The following is a 22863-nucleotide window of genomic DNA, read 5'->3' on the forward strand; positions in this document are numbered from 1 at the left end:
CCCCCCCCCCCCCCCCCCCCCCCCCTCACATACATTCAATACTGTCGATAGCAAGTATCCCCTTAGCACAATGAGCCGAATCAAATGTCGTGAAGACATGCTTCCACGAAACGATGTTGCGACTAGCGAGGTCAGTGGGAGCTCTTGACGCGCCTGCATATCTTCATTGTACAGACGTGATTTGGACCATGTAGAGCGTGTCGTATGAAGGAGATCGATGACGCTAGTGGAAGCGATGTACTTGGACATACCAACACTCACAGTCACATGACCTTATGTTCAGGACGTAGGCGGTGTGTGCTGCACGCCAAGGAAAGTCTGCAATCTCGACAGGTGTACATATTCAACATACCGACTCCAATCGTGCTGCCACAGCACAAGCTTCCTGATTCCAGCTATCCATGTCGCTTTGTACAGCGATCAGGGGCAACCCCGTCGTTCCACACTCAGTCTTATGACACCATATACATCGAGTACCTCCACCGATACGGTCCATCCAACACTCATTGCACAAGATCCAGCCACAGTGAGTGATCGCGCTAAGCTCTTGTCGGCCGTGTGCGCAATGGAAACCCTCAGCAACTGGCTGGACGCACACGTCGCCCCGACGTGTGAGTGAGACAATTTGCAGGGCTGCGTTTATAACCTTAGCTCTGATCTGCTCCAAGTTGTCGTCTTTTTGTTTTCGCAGCGTAGCGAAATTGTCTTGGGCTTCAATCATTCGAAGTTGCAGTGTGGTCAGAGAGTCCTCGATGGTTTTGGATTTGGTTCTCTCGTGCTCGAGCAATTTCTGAGTGCCGAGCATCTGCTGTTCCACATCATGGATTCTATCTCGAGCTGAAGCCACCTCTTGCTGAGCATCACGCAGTGAGGTTTCTCGTCGCTCACTCCGTGCTTTCACCTCGTCGAGAGTCTTCTGGGTCGACTCTAACGAATGAGCAAGCTGATCATACTGCCTCGCAAATTCTTGTGTCTCAGCCAAGACATCCTCGTACTCCGCTACTTGTTGTTCGATGGCGTCACATTTTACCTTCCATTTACTGACCTGGGTGCCGTGGCGCTGCTTCTGCTGTTCAAAGGATTGCAAGGATGCTTGCAGAAAACGCTTGTGATCATCGATGGCGATGTCATGTCGTCGTTTCGATTGCTCGATCTGTTCGCGATGTCGTTGTTTCTGCGCCTCAAATTTCCGACCTATGCATCTTTCGAGCTCAGCCACAATGTCGTCGACAGCATCGTCGTCGGTAATGCACGCTGCACTTTCCATTGCAGAGCGATCGTACTGGCGGCAGAGCCGAACCAAGCGTGACTTCGTGGTTAAACACAACTCGACTCTTGAAAGTCGATCTCGAAGCCGCCGATCGAACTCATCCACAACATCAGTGATACTGTCGTCGCTGCTGGAAACAGCAATGTCTTCTGCACCGGGCTCAACAAGCCGGTGACAGTGCTCCACCAGACGATTCTTTATGGATATCAATAATGATTCGCGGGCAGCATCGCGCATCTTGAGCTCGTCGACGTATTGACGGAGACGAAGTTCTTTGCGCTGCACGAGCTGACTATGCCGTTGCTTCAGCAGTCGCCGCCGTGTGCCGTCGGAGAGCCGGAGTTGTCTGATCATGGTACTTTGTGAATGTGAGAAGGAAGAGAAGATCGAGAACTGAGAGAAGGACGATCTGGCTCCTCTATATACCTTTCACGGGAGCCAAGGTAGCAGGCGACATGGCCAGCTCCGTCTGCCACGAAGAACGATAGGTCAGAGAGCACGAATGGGACCGCAGTCAGGAAGCTCTGTTGTGCATTAGCGCTCAATCTCGTGCACTGACACAGAGATTGAGTTCCTGATAGCGACTGATCACGGCAAGCGCGATTGGACGAACAGGGGCATGTTGGTCCCAGCCACGACTGACAAGCTCGTGCTTTCATGCATCAGATCACTGTGCACATGGGAATGGCATGTATGGAAAAGGCATGATCACTGACCTGCAACGAAGTTAGTAGCACCATACCTGGCTTGACGACGAGCCCTGCAAAGTCCATCACGATTGGGGAAACTCTTCCACGATAGGGATGTGACCGTTCTTGCTTTGTTGCAAGGCTGATGACTATACTGCTGATCGGTTGGAGATCGGGGCGAGCGGATCCTCTACCTGAGCGAGGCTTGCCCAAGGCCGGCTCGCTTGTATCGAATGAACATGGTGATGAGTATGGGTGACGACAGAGCGCGACCCAGCTTCAATAATCCGGCCAGAAGACAAGCACGTCCTGTGAATCGACACGTCCATCATAGAAATGGTAATCCTCCCAAAAACAGAAATTTTCGTGATCCGATCACTTCGGCCCCTTCCCACGGATACAAGCATGGACCATGTTCAATATTTTCCCAGTGAACATTTCAATCATATGCTAGGTCGAGACGAACCTACCTGCTGGCTGAATACGGCAACAGGTGGACAAATGGTCGAGAATGCAAGGGAGCAGAACACTGGATTCTTGAATTCTCTCGAAGTATGGTCATGTAAGAAGTCGTTGAAAGCATATCAGACGAGGAAATTTGCAGGGCTAGCAAGAAACTCTGTGAAGCACGGGGCTGTGAAGCATGTACGTTAAAACAGATGATATCAGTGGACGCCATCGTTGTAGGCTATGCCCGAAAGCATCAAAGAATACATCTCAGAACCCGGGGATTGGACCGAGCCAACAATGGCTGGATCAATCCCGTGTTTATGTGGACCAGGCCTGGAAATGTATGGCGCAATCCTGAGGACTGTGGCTCGGTCCTCTCTAACTATGGCCCAATTCTATGCAGTCTGTGGCCTAACCACATCACGCTTTGACCCAGCCCTTCTTGCTGGGAAGCCAAGGTAAACAAAAAAACCTACTTTGTGTGTCTATCTACTACTTGTTTAATGAAAGACGAATACGCAATCTGCCCACCAATCTGAGCCTGTAACCTCACTAATCCTCACTGTGTTCATGTCTTGATATACGTATTCAAGACTGTTGTTGGAAGGGTTGTTACGGGTTACAGCTTGTACGACGGACCCATTTTGAGTATTGTGCTGGACAAGCAAGAGCTGATCCACGATATCCTTACCATCAGCGCACTGCTCGAGTGTACTCTGTCCGTACAAAGCATAAAACAACCAGCTTGCCTTCAGCGCAACCAGGCTTGATGGCGACAACGTTGTATCTTGTTGCAAACGAGTACGGTATAACACATCGAACGCATCGTACAGAACTGCTGGCCATGCAAAAGGGCCTTGCTCGGACCAGCGACGTTTGATTACAGGAACATCAGTTTGTGCGCCTGGAAGGTTGTTGGGCGGTCCCCACAGCTTGACGCTGGCATGTGTGTTGTTTGTGTTGCTAATTGTGGTAATCAGTAAACCTGGCGATCTGACAAGAATGCCTGTAGTTGTGATCTCGAACCAGCCAGAAGGAGTGATGACCTCGCCTACATCCGAGACATGAAGACCGTTTTGACTGAACAAGGACACTGCCGTGGAGTTTGCCAAAACTGAGACGACGAGATACTTTGCCAGCAAAGCAATAACGAAAGTCGTTCTCATATTCAGTAGTAGTGTGATTGACTGCTGAGTGCTGACCCAGATGGAATGAGGCGAGCTGATGAGTTTCTATTATCGAGCTGGAAGTGAGCCTTCACCGAACCACATCTTTGCGAGGTTGTACCACATATCTAGAGCCACGGCGTTTGCAGGCTGTGAGTTCTGCTCGAGCCTGCACACTAATCCGTGCGGCCGAACCACGACCACCAGTTTTGATGGTTGCCGTCCTCGGGTTCTCGGCACATTCCGATGAAGGTTTCCCTCTGACATTCCGGTTTGCTCCTCGATGGCTAGTAACGAGTGTCCTTAGCTCTCATAGTACGATACAAATCCAGTGGCGACTAACCTTGCTGGTACAGTCTTACCCTGAGAATGTATGAAGTTGCTAGCGTCCATCGAGTCGTGACTATGATCTGAGCACATCTGGACCAGATCAGCTAGAGCTTGTCGCGTGTTCTTGTCGCGCAGGCCACTATGCACGGATACGAATGAGCTGTCTAGCTAGCTCAATGTTTCCAGGACCGAATCCTTCCGTGTCGTTGAACCTTATTGCCCCCAGTGTTTGTCCTTGATTTGAAGTCTGTGATCATACTGCCTCTGCCGTGGCTGTGCTTTGTTAATAGAGGTGACGAGAACTCTAGAATCAGTGCGCGTGACTGTTCTAGAAGGCTGGGCCTGGAGTTGTGGTTTCAGTCAATGCTGAAGCGCGCAGGATGTGGTTTTCCGTTTACTTCGAAAGCTGTCGAGATCTGATCAAACGCTTCAGTGACCAAGACGTCAGCAAATTCCCTCTGTGTTCACATTTCTGTTATGCGGTTTTTTTGAGACAAGTTTTGTTCTAAGATAACATAAGAATTTATGGACCAGTGCGGGCTTTGAGACGCAAAGACGCTTGCGCCAATCAAGGCTCAACTGCGATCCAGGAGAGTATACAACGCTGCTTGCGCCTCAACCCATTTGGGTGTGGCTGTCAAACAAGGTGGAAGTAACAATTGTTGTGGCAGAGTGGGAGAACGAGCACATCTGGTCCTTGCCTGCAAAGAATTACGCGTTGGATGTCTACGACAAGGAGTCTCTCAGAAATCTGGTTTCTGCCATGAGTCGTGTGATGCAATGGGGAGCGACGGAGTACCTGGACTGGTTCCGTGCAGAGCTGCTCGGAAGACCGGACCTGAACACCGAAACATGATACGAGGAAAAACGTGGATTCACTCGACCGCGGATTAACTACGATGAGAACTCCTGTCACACAACATGTCGTGTTTGTGATAATAGTCCGGGCGGGTCGAGACCGGCAAGAGTGCGGGATCACGTACTGAGTAGAGCGATCAAATTCATGCTACACCATCATCTCGAAGGGTTTTGGGTTGACGAGGAATGTCTCGACAAAAGTGACGAAGCCAAGCACCTCGAAGCCATCAATGGCATGGATGTGGTCTATCGGAGATCTCGGCTTACTGTAGGCCTGCTTGAGACAGATATAGGTAGTAAACAAGATTTACACCTTCTGGACGAATTTCTTCAGGGCAAGTATGTAGAGGTAGACACAGCACGAGCACCTGTACGAATCATACCCAACGTTGACCTTGGGCGACTGAACTTGCTGGTACGTCTCTTGCAACGGATCTTGTCCGATCGATGGTGGCAAAGGTGCTGGATCTTTCAGGAAAACCATTGCTCACACAGAATGATGCTTTTACTGGTATACGAAGACAGTAATGCGAGACCTACGGCTCTAAAAAAGATACAGTACATCGGCAACGACATTCAGATCAGCGCTAAGAATTTCCAAGTCAACTTGACCTTGCTCTGCCTTGCTGCTCACCACCAAAGTCGAATTTTGCAGTCTTCCATTTGGCTCATATGTCGTGCAATGCTGAAGAAAGCTCGTAGGTACAACATCTTGCGTCAATTTCGAGGTTGGGACGTTATCGGCGCCGAAAATACACCAATGTCGGCTCTGATATTTGCTGACGTCTGCGAGAGAGATTTGACATACAGGACGGACATACCGGCAATTGTGGCCAATTGCTGTGACTACACCAGACGCATCGACACTTCGTGCAAGGTTGATGGACACTTGAGCCTAAGTCTGGTCCTCTTAGCCTTGTTTCTTCTGAACGGCGATATGCTCTCCTATTGTCCAGCAAGCAAAGACATTCTCGCAATGACTGTGACCGACCTCCTCATAATTTGCGGCTAAGCCTCAGCGGCTAGGCAAACAGATCTTTGCTTGAGCGGGCTGCTGCCTGAGACGTCCACACCCTGCCTGTACATCCATGCCTTGCCCTAACTCCATCACCCCAAATAAACGTTGATCACCAAGTTTTGATGTCAGGAACCTGTTTGTTGATCACGTCGTCGCGTAGCAACCACGTAGCTATGGGTATTGTTAACGAGGCTAATTTACAAGCAGCTATCGCTGCACATCGTCGTGGTGTTTGTAAGTCTCACTGGTGTTGCAAATCCATGCCCAGACAGCCATTGAGTAGTCCAATGAGAGCTGTTGCCGTTGATTGTGAAACGGGAACAGCTGCCTCCGGCAACTCCCAACTCATCAGAGTCACCATGATCGACTACTTCACCCTTGCACCCTCGTTGATCGTTTGGTTTGCTCTAGCGTGCCAATGCAGCACTACAACACAAGATATTCTGGTGTCGCAACAGCATCGATGCGCAAGGCGGCGCGAGGGAAGACGTGTCTGTTCGGACGTGATGCCGCGCGCCGGGAGTTGATGAAACACATTGATTCCCAGGCTGTTGTCGTGACGCATGGTGGACACAGTTGGTCGTTCCCTCAAAGCTCTCTGTGCACGCCTTCTTGGCGTTAGTGTTCAGCAGGGTAAGGGATACGACAGTTTCGAAGATGCTGCAGCTGAGTCGTGAGCTTGTGCATCGATGGGTTAATTCTGTTTTTGACTAGAGTGGCTGCACAACTAACAATCCTCTGTGATCGACCAAGCAGAGATGTGTTGCCCATGTAAGGATTAATCTGGCTTAGGACGGAACACAAAGTGCATTGCATACAGAGGCTGATGACCTCTATGGCTCGACCAATCATGCATGTCGTCGTACCAAAACTCCATATACATGGAGCCTCATGCGCAGCGCATTAGTCCATTAATGCGTTGGCCAAAACGCTCAAGTCACCAATGGGATCCTGAAAGGCATTCACTCGACATACTGTCCGCATCGTGTCCTGTCGGATTATGAATGAACTACGGCGGCAAGCGTGTGATGGAACGCCGACTGGAGCCACGTCATGAGCTGACAGATGGTGTTTCCACACCAGCCTGGCCAAGGGCGATGCCGTTCGCGATCACTCGTCTTTGCACAGTGGTCCCAGAACTTCTTCAGCTTCACTCAGTCCTCGGAATCCGCTACACGTCATACGGTGAAACGAGAGACTATAATTGGCGTATCGAATCTAGACCCTCACGATCTCACGGTGCTCAATCAGCGACCGAATTGAGGTGGAAAAGCGGCACTATAAGTCATGCCATTCCGCTGTGAACGTCCCCCACGGGTTAACTGCTGACACCTGAAGTCACGAATATTTGTCCTCATAGCTGGCTTATCCATTCCTTGAAATTTCTCGCCCTCTACAAGCAGATCGTGCAGCACTCCGAATGGCTCGGAAGCAGAAGTCTTACTGGGCTGTGGCGCGTGGAACAATCCCTGGCATCTATACGGAGTGGTGAGATGACTCTATTGACGTTCTCTGCTGCTAAGTCTCAGTAGGGCATCCGCTTGTGCCTACACTTCTGGAGTGCCTGGAAGTTTACACCAAGCATTTAGGACGATTGAGGATGCAAAGGTTTGGATGCAGGGCCAAGGGTGCACAGACTATTTCGTGGACGAGGCTATACCACCGACTCGCACAACGACGAGGAATCGAAAATATGGAGTGGGAAGCGGTCGCAAGTCTGGTGTCTACAACTCTTATCAGTAAGGCAACATCTCAACGAGACAGTGATTCGTTAGCTAAAGACGGCACCTAGTCACGGAGCCGAATTGGAAGTTTATGGGTACCCGAGTGCTTGTCACCAATCTTTCTCGAACGAGAAAGATGCTCTTAAGCATGTACAGCACCACGAGGAAGCGCTTTTGATTCGAGAACATATAGAAGACTTGATGAGAATAAGTATTGGTTAAAGCCTAAGAACGACAGAGCAAAGGTCTCGCTGTCAGCATCAGGCAAGCACAGCAGCCTATATCTCAAAAACATCATTCCTCCTAATGTTTATTGCTATTTTAAGCCTGTCTTAAGTCAATCAATTTGATTGGCAAACATGATAAAGCCGGCGAGCAGTCATAGCCAATCAGAATCAGAGGCTATTCACGAATTTGCTTGCTCGCCTGCGGCTGGACGTGTAGCTTCGACGTTCAGCTCTGGTCAACTCAATGAGGCTAGACCTACCGATTAGTTGTCATCACATAATGCGCCTGCCTGTCAACAATCATGTGGTAGGCATTTCCAAGAGACCTCCCGAACGTAGGTAGCAGCTCGGCCGTACTTCAGAGTGGGGGTGGGTTTGTTAAGCGTCAGGCTGTGACACTTCTATCGAAGAACACAAACTCCGAAGACAGAGGTGAATGATCTGAGGTGAGACAATGCGTGTACTGCGATATTGAAAGTAGTCTTGACTTGTCTACCAGCATGTTTCCTCAACACATATATCACAAGTTAGAAGGAGGGGCGATTCGTTTACTCAGGATCCATTCTCGATCAGACTTCACGCTTGAGAACACATACTGGAAGAACAGCGCGCCTTATGTTGCCATCTCCCACTGCTGGGGGGACGCCGACGATCTCTGCAATGTCACTATCAACGGAGCGGGAGTTTCGCTGCGGAAGCATGTCGCAGCAATGCTAGGCAGCCTCTATGAACATCATCACGTAAATTGCATCTGGTTAGACATGGCTTGTATCAATCAGTGCGATCTACAAGAGAAGGCTGAGCAGGTGTCGTTGATGGGACAAATATACGGAAAGGCTGACCAAGTCTACGCCTGGTTAGGAGAATCGGACCCTGAAGTCGATGACATCTTCGACGTCTTACAGCAATTTCGAGACTATCGAGAGCATGAGCATTCGCTCGAACATATGGACGCTGCTGAAAGTCTATCTTTCCACAGAGATTCGTTTAGAAGGATTTATCAGACTAGAATCGGTCTCATGCCGGAACCCAGCAACTCGGATGGTGACGATCTACACGAAGAGTTCAACCTACTGCGTCCATTCTTGATGATTCCATATTGGCGCCGTGCCTGGATCATCCAAGAACTCATCCTGGCAAAAACGGTGATTGTCTGTTACGGCAATCGATCGATAGACCTCCACGATGTTTATGGCACCAGCCTTGACTGGGGTTCTTTCGAACAAGGATTCGACGCAGGCGTAATACAGATCGCTGGACGGACGAACTTGAAACAACACTCCCGAGCATGGAAAATCATTCAGGCTATCTGTGGACACCGTCGATTGAGAAAGCGACTAGAATGGGAGAATGGTGAAGAGTTCAGGTTTCTTCAGAGTGGCAACGAGGAGATTGAGAGTCGAGCTGTGGTACTTATGAAGATGTCAGAGCGAGGAGACGTCGCGATGTTTGATGAGGTGATTGGACTGTATGCCCAGAACCATTGCAAACATCTGAGGGACAAAGTCTACGCTTTCCGAGAATTGGTCCCACAATGGAGAGAAAATGTCGTCGTCGACTATGACAAAAAGTCCGATCTGGAAGTGTTTCAAGATGTCGTGCGACTTGGTTTATTGAAGCCGCAAAAGCACGGCGGAGGACACGTGGCATTTTGGTTGTGGTCAGCGATGAATCTCGGGGATCGCTCTGAGTTTGACAGCTTTCTGCGTGAACATCTCCCAGAGATTTCACAACGATAGCGCATGTAGCTCAAATGGATTGGAAGAGTTCTATCGGTGGCAACTGGCCACAAGGCTAGGCATCCAAAGGATACAAGTTTGAGGAACAGTCTTTCCCATACTTGGATAGGGTCAAAGACCAGGCCGATAAAGCCGCCTACACGGATCGCAAGTTACACCAGGCCCGTTTGCATTGCGTCGAACCCATGCTTGATTGGAAGGTCTGGACGGTTGATTTGAGGAACATGTAGCGGATTCCTTAGGCGAAAGCAAGCCATCGCGTGAAGAACGCGAGGACTGGTCAAGGATACAGGCTTCAGCAGCCGCACGACACCCCACGCGCCTCGCTCCGCTCCCTATTTGTCCCTGCAAACGGAGCCTACCCAAAGTTTCGTTTCAAATCTAGGTCTAGATCGGACCGAAGCTTTGTTCTCACAGCTTTCAAAACACCCGCAGCGATATCAGAGCCACACAAAACTAAACAGGTTTTGCAGATTGGAAAGACGATTGAAATTCGATTGGTTGAAGGTGGTGTCGCATACTGCATTTTCCTGCAACACTGTTGCTTGGCAAGAGCGCTCTATCACATTCGAATGTGTGTCAGCTGCGTTAGTAGATATCTGCTTATCTGTGAACGATTGCAATTCCTCTTAGTCTTGCCTTAAACTTAATCCTATCTCACAATACTTCGCAGCCGCGTATGTATGTGGTTTGCGCTTATTGGCGACATATCACCCTGCAGATGAAGTTGCATCAACCATGACTCCGCTTTACAAATAACCAGCGTGCGCGTAGAGAGGGGCCGCTTTCTGCGCTATGACAGAGGTCAGCTCGACGCGTACATGTGTTCCTGAACTATTTGCTCGATCTTTCCTTGTGTGCTCACCCCTCAAAGTCACAGAACAAAATGTCTCAGATCCCGTACCGGAGGTGAGCAGTATCTCAACACCTGGTATGATCTAATTTGACGGCTCGTAGCTTCATCTCTTCGAAGCCCTTCCTTGTCGTGGGACCACTATGGGCATCGTTTTATGCGCACAGCGATCTCCTGGCGCAGTCATCTCCAGTATTCGACAGAGATGTCAATGGGGAGATGAGGGAAAAACAGCTGGAAACAATCGAGATTAAAGATGTGAATGGGGACATCGACGACGACACTGTGATGCGTTTCCTTGAGTACATCTACAGTGGCGATTATACTGTGCCAGATCCTGATATCGTCCAACTCTCGACGGATTCAACGGAGCCTCAAGAAGCCTTTGTCCCTAAAGCATTGATGGCACCGGAAGACGACTGGGCTGTGCCTTTCACAGGCAAGAGAGAGAAAAAGAAAAAGAAGAGAGATTCTGTGCTTGAGTGGAGTTCTGGACGTGATCTGAGCACAGAGAATCCGTCTCCGTCGGTTAAATCAGCAAGGGAAGACAATCAACATGTGCAAGGAACACCAGGACCCATCGTTCAACGCGTTGACTCTGACCGGCAAAAGCTTTGGGACAGCTTCTGCTCTGGCGTACACGTTGTGGAACATCAACCATGGAGACCACGGGGTCAGAATGGCGAACGTGAGGATTATACCAATATCTTCCTGTGTCACGCGCGCTTGTACAAGTTCTCAGATCGTTATGGCTGCAAACAGCTCATGGATTTAGCCTTACAGAAACTTCGATTGACCCTGTCCCAATACATCTTTTACCAGCAACGCGCACCTGATATTGTGAAATTGATTCAGTACACTTATGCTCATACTGCAGACTTCGACCATGGGCACGATAGACTTCGGGCTCTCGTACTGGACTTGACACTTTGCTATTACCGTGAGCTGATCGAGCACCCGCTTTTCGTTGAGCTGTTACAAGAAGGAGGGTCGCTTTCAAGCGATGTTATGGTCGGAGTCGCCCCAATGGTCTCTTAATGGTTGAGCAAATCGTGTCTGCAACAGAGTTGAGCGATCTCTGTGTCATCTAACGGTCACATGCAGGAGATGTCATGATGCGTAAGCCGTGCACCAGACATACAAAACATTTGACACACGATTGGAGGTAGTATATTACTGCTGATTTTCGGGATTCTGTATGTTCTATTCTTTTCTGTCCGTCTATCAATTTGTGGTCGAGGACGTTGACGATAGTTGACACTGATGCTACACATTACTATAGAGTCATGGCAGAGTGAAGCGGCTTTGTGAATTCCGCTGGTCAACCAGCTCACGCCGCGGATCTCTGGAAGATTACTTGAATAGTTTACGTAGATGTCACTGTCCCAAATTCAAGATGGCTAGATAGTGCTGAAAGCCCCAAGCGTTGTCGCTCATGTACAGGTGCCCTGGAGGTTGCACGTAGAATCCGTAACTGGTACTGGATCAACAGTGCGAGCACTTGTAGAGCTGATCTGGTTGGTGGGACGTGTCGCGCAGGGATGGAGGTCAATAGCAAACAACAGGCTGTGTGTCTTGTGCAGCAGCTGGGAAGGGTGGTACGAACTGCGACTGGAACATGGTGCGGTGCCTGCATTTGCCTTTAAATGCTCAACAACTTCTCTTGTCGTTGTTTCTGCGGGTGATGAATCTACGGTGCAAGTGCTTCCACGTTATTCATACTCAACAGATCTCAAACCTCCTTACGCTCCAACTTGCTAAGATGAAGCTTTCCGAGTTCGCCCACGGGCTCGACAAGCATAGCATTCCGACTATTGGTCCGGCAAGAAACCGTATGCCGGGACGGACGCGACCCCAGATCCTCTGAAGAAGACCACTGCGCAGCTCCGCAACACTCTTAGCACCATCGCATTCGTCGAACTATGGACCTTGAAAGGCTTACCAGTCGGCGGTCTGCCACACTGCAGATGAAATACAGTGTCTGCCCAAGAAGAGCAAAAGTTAGACGCCGACACTGTATTGAGTATGCTCCAGGTCTGGCACGTCAAAAGAATCGTTGCCAGTCGAAGCGTCATACTTCAAGCATAACGCGCTGCATCGAACATATCACTTCGCCAAAGCAAAGACAACGCGGAAAGATGCGGCAACGACGCTGCTCTCGTTACCTCTGCTGCAGTTGAAGAATGTTTCCATAGCCTTTCCCTCGTAGCCGCAGCTGTTCTGCAAAAAACTGATACAGACACTGAAGTCGCCTCAGAGCTTGGGAACCCGATAGTAATCTGCAAAGCGCTCAACCAAGTCGTAGCATCTCATTCGGAACTCGAAGAAGAGACGAAAGCAATCTGTACATCGATTCAAGCAATTCGAAAACCAAATGCAACTCACACTATGTGCAGTCCCACTTGGGTTTTCGCTTCGAATGGCCAGCGTACAAAGTGTGGGGCATATACAGATTGTTTGTGTATCACGAACAAGGTCGAGAACCATTCGTCGCACGATCTTGTACCGCTGCTTCGAGCGACAAACGGCCCAGGATATTTGTGACCATTAAGCCGTGCTTGGGCAACACAGACTAGGTGACTGAAAGAGGAACAACCCACAGCTTGTTCCCCACTTCGAGGGTCTGTGGTGCACGAAGATCTCCAGATCGACAATCGTTGCTCGTGAGCAATTCGAGGTCGTCCTCTGGACAAGCACGTAGATTGAGGACGCAAAGCTAACCGGACAAGGGGAATGCGCAAGGATCAAACAGCTTGTTCGAGACGCCATTGTGAGGTCAGCCTGTGCCTCGAGATCAACGGTGTCACGCTCAAAAAAACTTTCCTTGATGTCGTGTGGTTGCTGTTCGTTTCCTTTGAAAAAGTGCTAGTTCCGCGCACCGGCTCGTGGCGGCGCTGGTGCATCTTCTTGCTGCAGTATGTTTCGTGGTTGAGCTCACATGCGTTAGGCAAGGAAGGACTCCTGTGTCTGTCGCAGTAGTCGTTGTTGCAAAGACTACACCTCCGTGTATTTCCTTCCTGTTGCCACGAAGGTTTTCGTTGTCGCATTTGCAGGCACACATAGCATGTGATGTCCATGTCCGCAGCATCATGTCGCAGCTGTGAATGACGCGATGATGCAGGCGAAGATGACATGACGCTAGTATCGATACTGATGTCGAGAGGCGTAAGAAGGTAGCATACCAATTTGTGCGGTGATCGATCTCGAATTCAGACTGAGCGTCATGCAGACACAACTGATCCAGAAAGCTGCAGTCGAAGGGAAAGTGAGCCGAGGACCATCACCTGTGATTGCAGAGAGGTAGTCTACTTTGACACAGATGTCGGCAGTGCCCTATACTCGTGGTGTCGGATCAAACCAATCGCGCGTCGCACCTTTAGGACACGACGATTTATGCATCAGACTATCTCCTCATCTTACACTGATTGAATGTGCTAAAGCTTTTCCGTGTCAAAGCGCAGCGTTACAGTCAGTCTCGTTTGAAGCACCTGTTCGACCGCGTTTCGTGCCAACTCTGTCAGCCTACATTCGTCGATTCGTGACGCCCAACTCTACAGGCGCTCCCCAGATTGCCTCTGTCGACCGAGCGGCTTTCCTGCTCTAGGAACGAGAAATTCCGACGCTTCTCAGGGCTTTTCATTGGGCTCAACATGTAAGAAGATGACACGGCAGAAGAATGCGAAACGGGAGTACGTGAGCACTGAAGCAAGCACTACCTCGGCGAACGACATCAAGCGCAGCAAAACAGAATCAGTCGCTGCCGTCAACAGCGGTGCTCAGGGTTGTGCAAAAAGGTGCAGTCTCTCCTTGACACACCGACGCTGTGGAAGATATTGAGTTAACGTAGACCGCCGCGCCTGTCGAGTCAATTGCCTTTAACGACGCAACACGATCTGTTGCAGCACGTTCAACACCTACTGGAGGACATGTGCCAGCGCTTCGGCATGAAGTGGTGTCCACAAGAGATGCAGAAGCACAGATGGACCGAAAAACGCTCACTAGAACTTCAATGTTGGGTCAAGTTCCTCAAGAAGCATTCTAGCTGCCTCCCCATCAGTGTGTCCGAGCCACAAGCTTCGGCACTCGAGACACTCCTATTCACCAAGGTGGCCAACATCCGCCACCTCGGCGTCCATCGTCGAGCTCTTGAGCTGCCCACGATCCTCGACCACCTCGTTGCTGCCTGCACATTCGCCGAGTTGCATCAGGATATCGAGGTCAATGCTGGGTTGTCGTCTATCGTCCGTGCTCTACAGAACATCCATGGCGATCTCATGAAACAACAAGACTCGATGAGAGAAGTTCTGCAGCGCAGGATAACCCAGATTCGGCTGCAGCAAGCTGAACTGGAACATCAGGCGGAGCTGGACACCGAGCAAGATAACTCGCGACGCTTAGTGGAGGCAGGTAGCAAAATAGATGACCTGCTACGTGGTGGGTGGAGGCTAGAAGAAGACACCACAATTCCCCGTGGCAGGTCGCCATTTTCAGATGGGTCTGAGATCGACGCCATTCTCACAGAGGCGGCAGCGCGCTCTTCAGTCTCGTAGCTGTTGTAATTCCTAATAGCGATTGCACCACCGCTTCGAGTAACGATTGGCTTGAGGCATGCTCGGAGCGTGGGCTCGGAGTGCATACTAAACTTGTCCTGCAAAAATTTCACGCATTTCCATTCAGCCGCCCTGGGAATGACTAGGTTAGCATAGAGGACGAAGAAGAGAACGAAGTGTTCATATTCACTCTTTCTAAATTGCTAAGTAGGAGATACAGTTACCACGATGACGAACTGCAACACGGCGAGAAGCGCCTGAGATCGACTACGACAGTCGGACTAGGTTGAAGTTTGCTGACGTGGCCGCCTCTCCGTCCATGGTGCCATCGACATAAGCCTCACTGATCAGAGTATACCTGTCACCCTCCTGACGGCGAAAGACGAGTGGTACCTGACATCCTCTGACCAGAGCCACAATGTCGCCTCCTCTAACGTGCTCTGAGCTGAGCATCAAATGACCTTTGCTCGTAATGAAGGGAAGGCGTCCTGGGCTCTTACCGATGATCTCTGAGCTCAGCTTGACGTTCAACAGAGCCCTACATGCAGTATCTTCTTCAGTCATTAGGCTAGCCAGGAATTTGTCAGCGTCGAGCCTGATTTCGCGCTGCTTGATCAGTGGCAGTGAACACCTGAGAAGCGTGACCGCATCAGAAAACCGACCGTCATTAACTCTGCTTAGCATACCATCCTGGTCGTAGCCCACATCCCCGATCGAGGTCCTCGCCGTTGCTGTAAGACGCTGGCGGAAGCTGACGTTAGTTTTGTGGTGATACGTGAGACAGAGTATCCCGATCAGCCATCTCCGTGGCTACGAGTAGGTCTCCTCAAAGGGTACTTCGTTCGTTGACCTTCTGCTCGGGAATGATGCAGCTGCTTCGACCTCATCGTACAGATGACAGAACAGCGATATACCATCCACAAGCCCATCCTTCTTTTCAACCACAACATTTGGGCCAGCTGCTGTCATGAGCGACGCGTGAAACGTAGGATATACGGTGACATGATCGTTTCGCACATCCTGCAGCATGTCGGTGGCTGATCGAGACCAGTCGACTACCCACGATGGAAGATTCTGCTGTATCTTAGGGCTTTGGCACAGCGAGAGCAACGACATGTGGCCTTGCTCAAGCATAGCCGCCATTGTTGCCGTGTAAACATCCACGCAGTTCCTGGTATAGTCGGGAATAATTCCTCGCTGTTCTAAGTCCGCTCTGTCAGATGCTAGACCTAGGAGAGCAAATACCTTGTCTCTCGGATCTGTGGACTCGAGATGATGAGGTCCGTGACGGTGCAGATTGATGCTTCCCACACATGTGGCCCGGAGGAGTGCTGCTAACGGAAAGTGGTCACGCTGATACAAGTCCCGGCCACACAACATGATGTTAGGTTGGTGGTGGAACATAGTGGTGGTGATTGCGGTGTGATAGGGTGAAGGCGACCATGCCCGACTGAGGGTGTTGCGCATGAGTATCGTCCACAACCCTATGTAAGCACTCAGAGCCGCACGACAACGACGACGACTGACGCTCTGAGTTCCGCAGACGAAGAGAGCGTTTCCCGGCAGAGCAATCTCTTGGAGTACCCACACTCGTCCCCACCAGGGTCGTGTGAACAACCGCTGCATGCCAGCAACCGGGAACAGGTCATCTTTGCAGTGCCAGCCACTGATTGAGCAAAAAAGATCGATCAGCGCTTGACGAGGAATGAGCTTGACGCTTCCATCTACGGTCTCGACACAGAACTGCGGGGACTCTTGTTTGATGGTCGGCTCTTTGTCTGCCAACTCACTCCAGACATCCAGGTGGTGGCCTTCCACAGACTCAATTCCACACGCTTCTGCTTTACGTCCGAAATCCTGCAGGAATGTCATAACAGCATCACTGTCGTGCTGTGCGGGTCCCAGCCAAGCCAACACTTGTGAGGATTGTTGATAGATATCTCTCATCAAGCCAACCTGCCAGCTCTTTTCCGCGTCGTCTTTCTGGTTGATGCACAAAGCGTCAACCCAGATGATGCGACTCTGATCAGGATGCCTGAGAGCCATGATTGCATCATATAAATTCGTGGTGACACGGATAGGAGAGCCGTCAACAAGTACAAGACGCTTACCGATAGCGTCTCCCCATGTATAGGATAGAGCCACAAAGCGTGGCTTCTCGCTGAGCGTTGTGTGGAAGACGCGACAGGCTGGCAGTTGTCTGTATCTCGCATCTTGACCTTGACCCAGAACTTCCAGAAGTCAAATTTCATGGTTAGTACGATCCAAAGCACGGTATTTGATGGTCATGATCTCTTCAGTAATGTTAAGACGGAAAGTGATTATAGTAGTGCAATCTGAAGACTTAATGATTTGATGACTAAACGAATTGAAGAATACCAATCTTAGCCAAAGTGGTGGAATTCCTAAGCATGTAGATAGGACCTAGTGTGTCGTAAACAATGCTTGACCATTGTGTTTTGTTCCTAGGCAGAATAATCTAGTTCTTGTGAATATGTTACATATTCCAGCATGTATCATTGAGCGTGGTATGCAACTCGGACCGTGATGAAATTTGGTTGCTCGAGCTGCGACTTGAGGTCGTCGACGCAGATTACCAGATGCATCAGATATAATTGTCGTTTAAAAATGGACCACCATTTTTGGTACCAGTAAGTTTCGCGACTGTACCATTCCAAACGATTCGTAGCGACGAGGCAACACCACAGTTTACCGAAGGTAACCTAGCATGACTGGACTTTTTGTCCACCATAGTCAGAGTTGAAGTTGGCCTCGATGACGTAGCCTGACGCGCTGGCCATGCATCTCATTGTGTATACAGGTATGGACTCGTGATCGTGCAAATATGCCTTGTGGTCGGAGGTCAGCCTACGGGGCACATTCGACGCGAGTGCAGACAAACGCGTAACACACGACATGCCAGAAAAGTATTTGATTGGCCTGGGAAATGCAATGCTGGGTAGAACTAAGCTATGCTGGCAGATTGATTCGACTTAGCGACGGAGATCCAGAGAAAGGCACGTGTGTCGAGTGCTTTGACTATCACTGCACAAGCTCCACCACTTCCATCAAACAATGATCTTCCTTAACAAAGGAAGGACGACCGAGATTCCTGCCAATGATTTCTGAGGTCAATTTGTTGTCCACCTAAAGTTTCGTGGGAGCTTCTCCTGCGACAAGGCCGACCAGCCTTTAAATTGTTTTACTGCTGCCCGTCCAACGACCATGAGTAGGGGTGTCTATGCTAAGTCGTTCAGCTTGACGTGAACAGGTTTCGATGACCCTTCGCCTGAGCGTAATCCTCATTGTGGCTACGATCCAAAGACCTCATGTTCGGCAAAGACCATGAGGTCGACTGTATCACATGCCTAGCGAACCACTGCATAATTCTTTCCACGGGTTTGGCCCGCCCTCTTGCCAGCTGTATCGACAATGCCCAAGTGTGTGCCTCGCATGCATGACTGGCAAGCAAGGCCGACTGCAGCCTCAGCCTCAGCCTGCGTTTTCAACCTCGTCGTCAGTATTTGTGTACCACCACCAGAGCGTAAGCCTCAGGTCACTACAATTGTCTCTGGATTTGTTTTCAGGAACAAAACAAAATCCGAGCGCAAGACGTGAGCATCAACCTAGATTCCGAGACGTTCGATTTCAGTCAACTTGCTAAGTGCTGTGGCTGGTGGAGGCGGTGCTCGATGTATTCAATAGTCGGAATAAGGCAAGTCGAGGTACGTTGTATGTAGTTCGACTTCTTGGAACGTTGAATTAAGCGTATCAAGATTGAGTTCCATCACGTCACGAAGGACAACAAGATCTATGCTTTCGTATCGCCTGTCGATCTTACACAAGAGGCTGAGCAGATTGACCAGGAAATCGACCGACTGCGTGCTTTCATCAGTGAGCGGGGTGTCTGCGGTGTATCCGGTGCTGGTAAGTTGCATGGCCCGGAAGAGCCTCGTTTGCCCGGTTCGAGATATATATCAGCAGATGTGCTTGAAAGACAAGCTTCGCAATGGTCCGGCAGCTCTACGGTTCTACTAGGCCACACGCAGATCACCAGTCCCCACAAAAGAGCTAAACGAAGCTGGTTTTGTGAATACCTACAAGTGAGCATAGTCGTGTGGAATGCGTCCAGTACTGATCACCGGCTAGAAATCTTCAGGTCCTCCACTTCTACGATGCTATGAAACCCCACGGACAGTCGATCAAATCGATCGAGTTAGTTCAAGGCAGGCACCGAACATATATTGCGATCCTGGTCGCTACAGGCTTTGTTGCTCAGCATCATCATTACGGCACTAACAGCTTTGGCCACACATGACCTAAACTGTGGATGGGCTGCTGGCAGTTATTCAGCTGCCGTTATTGCTATCCTGCTGGTGTTCTTTGCATTTCTGAGCGGCATTCTGTAATACATTCCAAGCTTGCAGTTTTGATAACGGCCGCACCCAAAAACAGAAATAAGCAGGTTCTGTGAAGAAAAAGAAGCCTGGACTTCGCTTTTACTATCATGCTGTCTAATTTTCTCCGCTTGTAAGGATTCAGACTTTGTACATGTGAAGTGAATGGTAGTTGCGAATGATTACAGCAGCGTATGTGAATGCCGTATGGTCGAAGGAGAAGTCACAACCCGCCTAATTCTCGGCACAGAAAGAGCCAACAGCCCCACCGACAACCAGTTTCTTCGTTCACTTTCAGCCGTTCAATGTATGTGTATAGCACATCCTGTCGTACCGTTTATCGCAATGCAGAGGTTGCCCGGGTCTTTCGTGCTGATCTCCATGCTCAATCCTGAGCCTATACTGCCCACCACCAATGTTCTTGACAATGATCTACAAACGAAAGACAATGCCAATCTATCTCTTCGCAATGAACGCAAGATCGTAGGAGCTCTAGCTTTTCTCTTCGCGCTGACCGACGATCCGACTAAGGTCAGTGCTCTTTGCCTCGAGCGAGATGCTCAGCAATCCGCTTGTGTAATTCGAGTTGCGATGAATACTGGTGTCCCTCAAAGCTATCTGATCAGCTTCAGTAAAATAGCACGGGCACTTGAAGATCTGGCCAGATCAGGCGAGTAGCAAGACGCCTGCGACGACTGACTTTAGTTTGACTGACCGTACACGTAGGCGACTCCAATAGCTATGTGACCCTTTCTAAACAAGTCATTGACGTAAACCGGAATCGTATTTTGTCACGGTTGAGGTCCAAACATGCACAAAGCAGCAAGTCTATGAAGGCGGCGTTTGCGGACCGCCTTCGAGCGATGACAGGTGCGCTTTCAGCACTGGAGCATCCTGCTGCAGAAGTCGCAGCATTAAAGGTAGTCGTCTCGAAACTCGTTGAAGATATCGCACTACTCGAGGCTACGCCTCACGTCTTGGTCAACGCTGGCGAGTCCGATGAGAAAATACTGACGGTTCTATCACGGATGGATGATCTACCAGAGACCAGTCGTCTGCGAACTCTCCTCGACCAACTTCCTGCCGACAAGTTCTCAAATCCGGAGAGCTTGTTGCTGGCAATCACGAAATTGCGTAACTATCATGGATCGTGTCAGCTACTTGGCAGTGCTGTTCGCAACTTCAAGTTCTTTCAGTGCGTGTCCGTGCAGACGGTCGATGCAAGAACAACGGTTCCGCTGAGAGAACCCCAAGTGTCGGCATCCATACATGAGATCCTCGGGAGACTTAACATCCAATGGGACCATGATTCAGCCCGGAAGTTTGGTGTGAACCTACGGAAGGCCAATGCACAATTCCAGCGCGAAATGGCTACTCTAAAGCCCAAAGTTCACGCAGAGGTTCAGCTCATTTACCATTACGAAATGAATCCCCAGCTTGAGCGTCCAAGAGTCATCTGTTCGAGCAAGAGTGCTTGCTATCTATGCGACACATTTGTGAAATTGCATAGTGAATTCTTCATCTCGAGGACTCACGGTGTACTATATCCTCAATGGACACTGCCAAATATTCCCCAGGGCAGCATACCACCGGAGAGAGAACAAGCAATGCAAAGCAATGTTGGAAACTTGGCAAGAAGGGTTGAAGATCTTTTGAGGGATTTGTGGATTCGGCCACAGACTAGAAGATTGCATCCAAATGAAAGCGCAGTATCCTTGATGCACTGGACGCCGTTAAGCTCGACAAGCACTTCAACGACTACCAATCAACCAGTTTCCGGATCGTACCAAACCAAGGACTCAATACACATGTGCACAGTCAACCCCAGAGTTACGCCGGAGGCTAATGGTGTCCCAGCCAAAACACTTACGGTCAGTAGAGAGCTCTCTCGGTTGGAAGGGAGTGCTTCTCTCTCTGGTACGGATCTCGCCGTCTCCTCTTCAACTTCGCATGATCTCAATTGCCAAGATGGTGTTCAGACATCTGCAAACATCGGAGATCATGGAAGTCGAAGCTGCCTCGCGCAAACGGCACGTGGAAGGCTAAAAATTGCTGAAGCTCACGACTACGCAAGTGCTAGCCTTTCACGTTCCGATGATACGGGACGTAGGATCGACTTTCATGATTCAGGGATCCAGATGGTGCTGGAATTTCCCACGCATGCTGTAGTAAGCATTGCAACGGGCGAGCAATCCGAGAGATTGATTGGTACGGTCGTAGTGGATCTTGCAACGTTGTCGCCCGGGTGCGAGGTCTCCTTCGACCTCGCCGGTGATTCGGACGAGGGACGAAGCATTGTGCTGGTGCAGAAACTACACAACGAGACAGTCTTGTGGTGGAAGATAATCTGGCGATATTGACCAGCGATTACGCGGCTCCCATCGAGTTCTGTGTGTGCCAAGAAACACTATGACGATTGTAGATAAGTAGTGATTGGTTATCTGAGACTTTTTTGGTTAGTTAGTTGACTTCCTACGACGACCTGTATGAGTTAACCTTCACCAATTACGTGTTCGATTTGCCTACACTAGTTACACGAATGTCGTGGTATGTTTTCCTTAACAGCAACGGTGTCTTCGTTAAGCTACCATCAGCTTTGGACCATGATCTAATTGGCTCTAATATTCTTGGTCAGTCTTCCAAGATAATCCTCAGTATAGTCGAGCCATATTCGCTGGTCACTAAACCTTGTTACAGCAGAACTATCCCCTAGAGCAACCACTGCTTGATTCGATATGACGCAAAAAATTACTGTGGAGAGTGAAATCCGTGCTGCTGTTACAACTAGATGCAATGCTGTCGAAACTGGTTGAAGCGATGAAGCAAGTGCAAGCATTGATGGACAATTTCTTAGGAGCCGTCGACAAACTCCTGAAACCGCATCTGTAGTGTCCTGATGTAAAGTCTAAGATATTTTACGGTAGAAGGATAATATAAGGAACCGAGCAAAAAGCGATCCTGTTGAGAAAATTGCCAAAAGCTACGAGTTACGGAAGCGGTGGAAGAGAAGGTCTATTTAGAGGCGAACACTTGGCCACGGCTGGTCTCTTAGGTACGAGCGATTCCGCTACGTACATACGAAAGTTCGTCGAAACCATTGAAAAGCAATACCGCCGCCTTGTCGCGAACTAATCAGTATGTTTTTGCTTCAGATGACGTTGCAACCCGTCCTTCCTTGCATAGCCACAGAACGAGAGACGCGATTGCTTGCAGAAAACGAACGGACACCAGAACCGTTGCGGGAGCGGTGCTTCTGAGGAATGGTAGGAGTTCTGGTGCCTTCCAAGGTCCCTGCGGCTCTCGAAGCTGAGCCCACCACAATCAAAGTTCGGACATGTGAAAGGCTTCGTGTGGACCTGCATGTGCTTTCTATCCGCAAGTCAGCATAGCGTGGTTCAAGATTTGAGCATGACTAACGCCAATTGTGATCGGTTCTGCATCGGACGCCGGCAAAAAGGACAAATTGGACTTTGTTTGTCTGACGCCGATGTTGTGGAAGGGATTTCTGGTTCTCGCGGCACATCTTGCTGAAGAGCTTGGTCGAACAGAATGGAGTCGCCTTCGAGTGGCGGTAGGGTGAAATCGAGATTTG

The 22863-nt window shown here is 49.8% G+C and overlaps 6 protein-coding genes across 6 annotated transcripts; 4 read left to right on the forward strand and 2 right to left on the reverse strand.

Annotated features, from left to right (window-relative positions):
* Positions 1–343: 343 nt before the first annotated feature.
* LTR64_008740 (uncharacterized protein) lies at positions 344–1624 on the reverse strand (the record flags this gene model as incomplete). The annotated part of the gene is made up of 1 exon (XM_064903049.1): positions 344–1624. The coding sequence occupies one exon, from the start codon at positions 1622–1624 to the stop codon at positions 344–346; it is 1281 nt and encodes a 426-aa protein (XP_064750558.1).
* Positions 1625–8232: 6608 nt separating this feature from the next.
* LTR64_008741 (uncharacterized protein) lies at positions 8233–9471 on the forward strand (the record flags this gene model as incomplete). Its single annotated transcript, XM_064903050.1, has 2 exons — positions 8233–8472; positions 8512–9471. The coding sequence occupies 2 exons, from the start codon at positions 8233–8235 to the stop codon at positions 9469–9471; spliced, it is 1200 nt and encodes a 399-aa protein (XP_064750559.1).
* An 886-nt stretch (positions 9472–10357) lies between these two features.
* Positions 10358–11362, forward strand: LTR64_008742 (uncharacterized protein; the record flags this gene model as incomplete). The annotated part of the gene is made up of 2 exons (XM_064903051.1): positions 10358–10380; positions 10429–11362. 2 exons carry the CDS (start codon positions 10358–10360, stop codon positions 11360–11362), a joined length of 957 nt encoding a protein of 318 aa, XP_064750560.1.
* Positions 11363–13984: 2622 nt separating this feature from the next.
* On the forward strand, positions 13985–14874 carry LTR64_008743 (uncharacterized protein; the record flags this gene model as incomplete). The annotated part of the gene is made up of 2 exons (XM_064903052.1): positions 13985–14118; positions 14172–14874. The coding sequence occupies 2 exons, from the start codon at positions 13985–13987 to the stop codon at positions 14872–14874; spliced, it is 837 nt and encodes a 278-aa protein (XP_064750561.1).
* Positions 14875–15141: 267 nt separating this feature from the next.
* Positions 15142–16920, reverse strand: LTR64_008744 (uncharacterized protein; the record flags this gene model as incomplete). Its single annotated transcript, XM_064903053.1, has 2 exons — positions 15142–15605; positions 15789–16920. The coding sequence occupies 2 exons, from the start codon at positions 16918–16920 to the stop codon at positions 15142–15144; spliced, it is 1596 nt and encodes a 531-aa protein (XP_064750562.1).
* Positions 16921–19616: 2696 nt separating this feature from the next.
* Positions 19617–21631, forward strand: LTR64_008745 (uncharacterized protein; the record flags this gene model as incomplete). The annotated part of the gene is made up of 2 exons (XM_064903054.1): positions 19617–19941; positions 19998–21631. The coding sequence occupies 2 exons, from the start codon at positions 19617–19619 to the stop codon at positions 21629–21631; spliced, it is 1959 nt and encodes a 652-aa protein (XP_064750563.1).
* Between the last annotated feature and the right edge of the window lie 1232 nt (positions 21632–22863).

This window comes from Lithohypha guttulata, assembly GCF_036872675.1.
Source record: "Lithohypha guttulata strain CCFEE 5908 chromosome Unknown scaffold_12, whole genome shotgun sequence".
Lineage (NCBI taxonomy): Eukaryota > Fungi > Ascomycota > Eurotiomycetes > Chaetothyriales > Trichomeriaceae > Lithohypha > Lithohypha guttulata.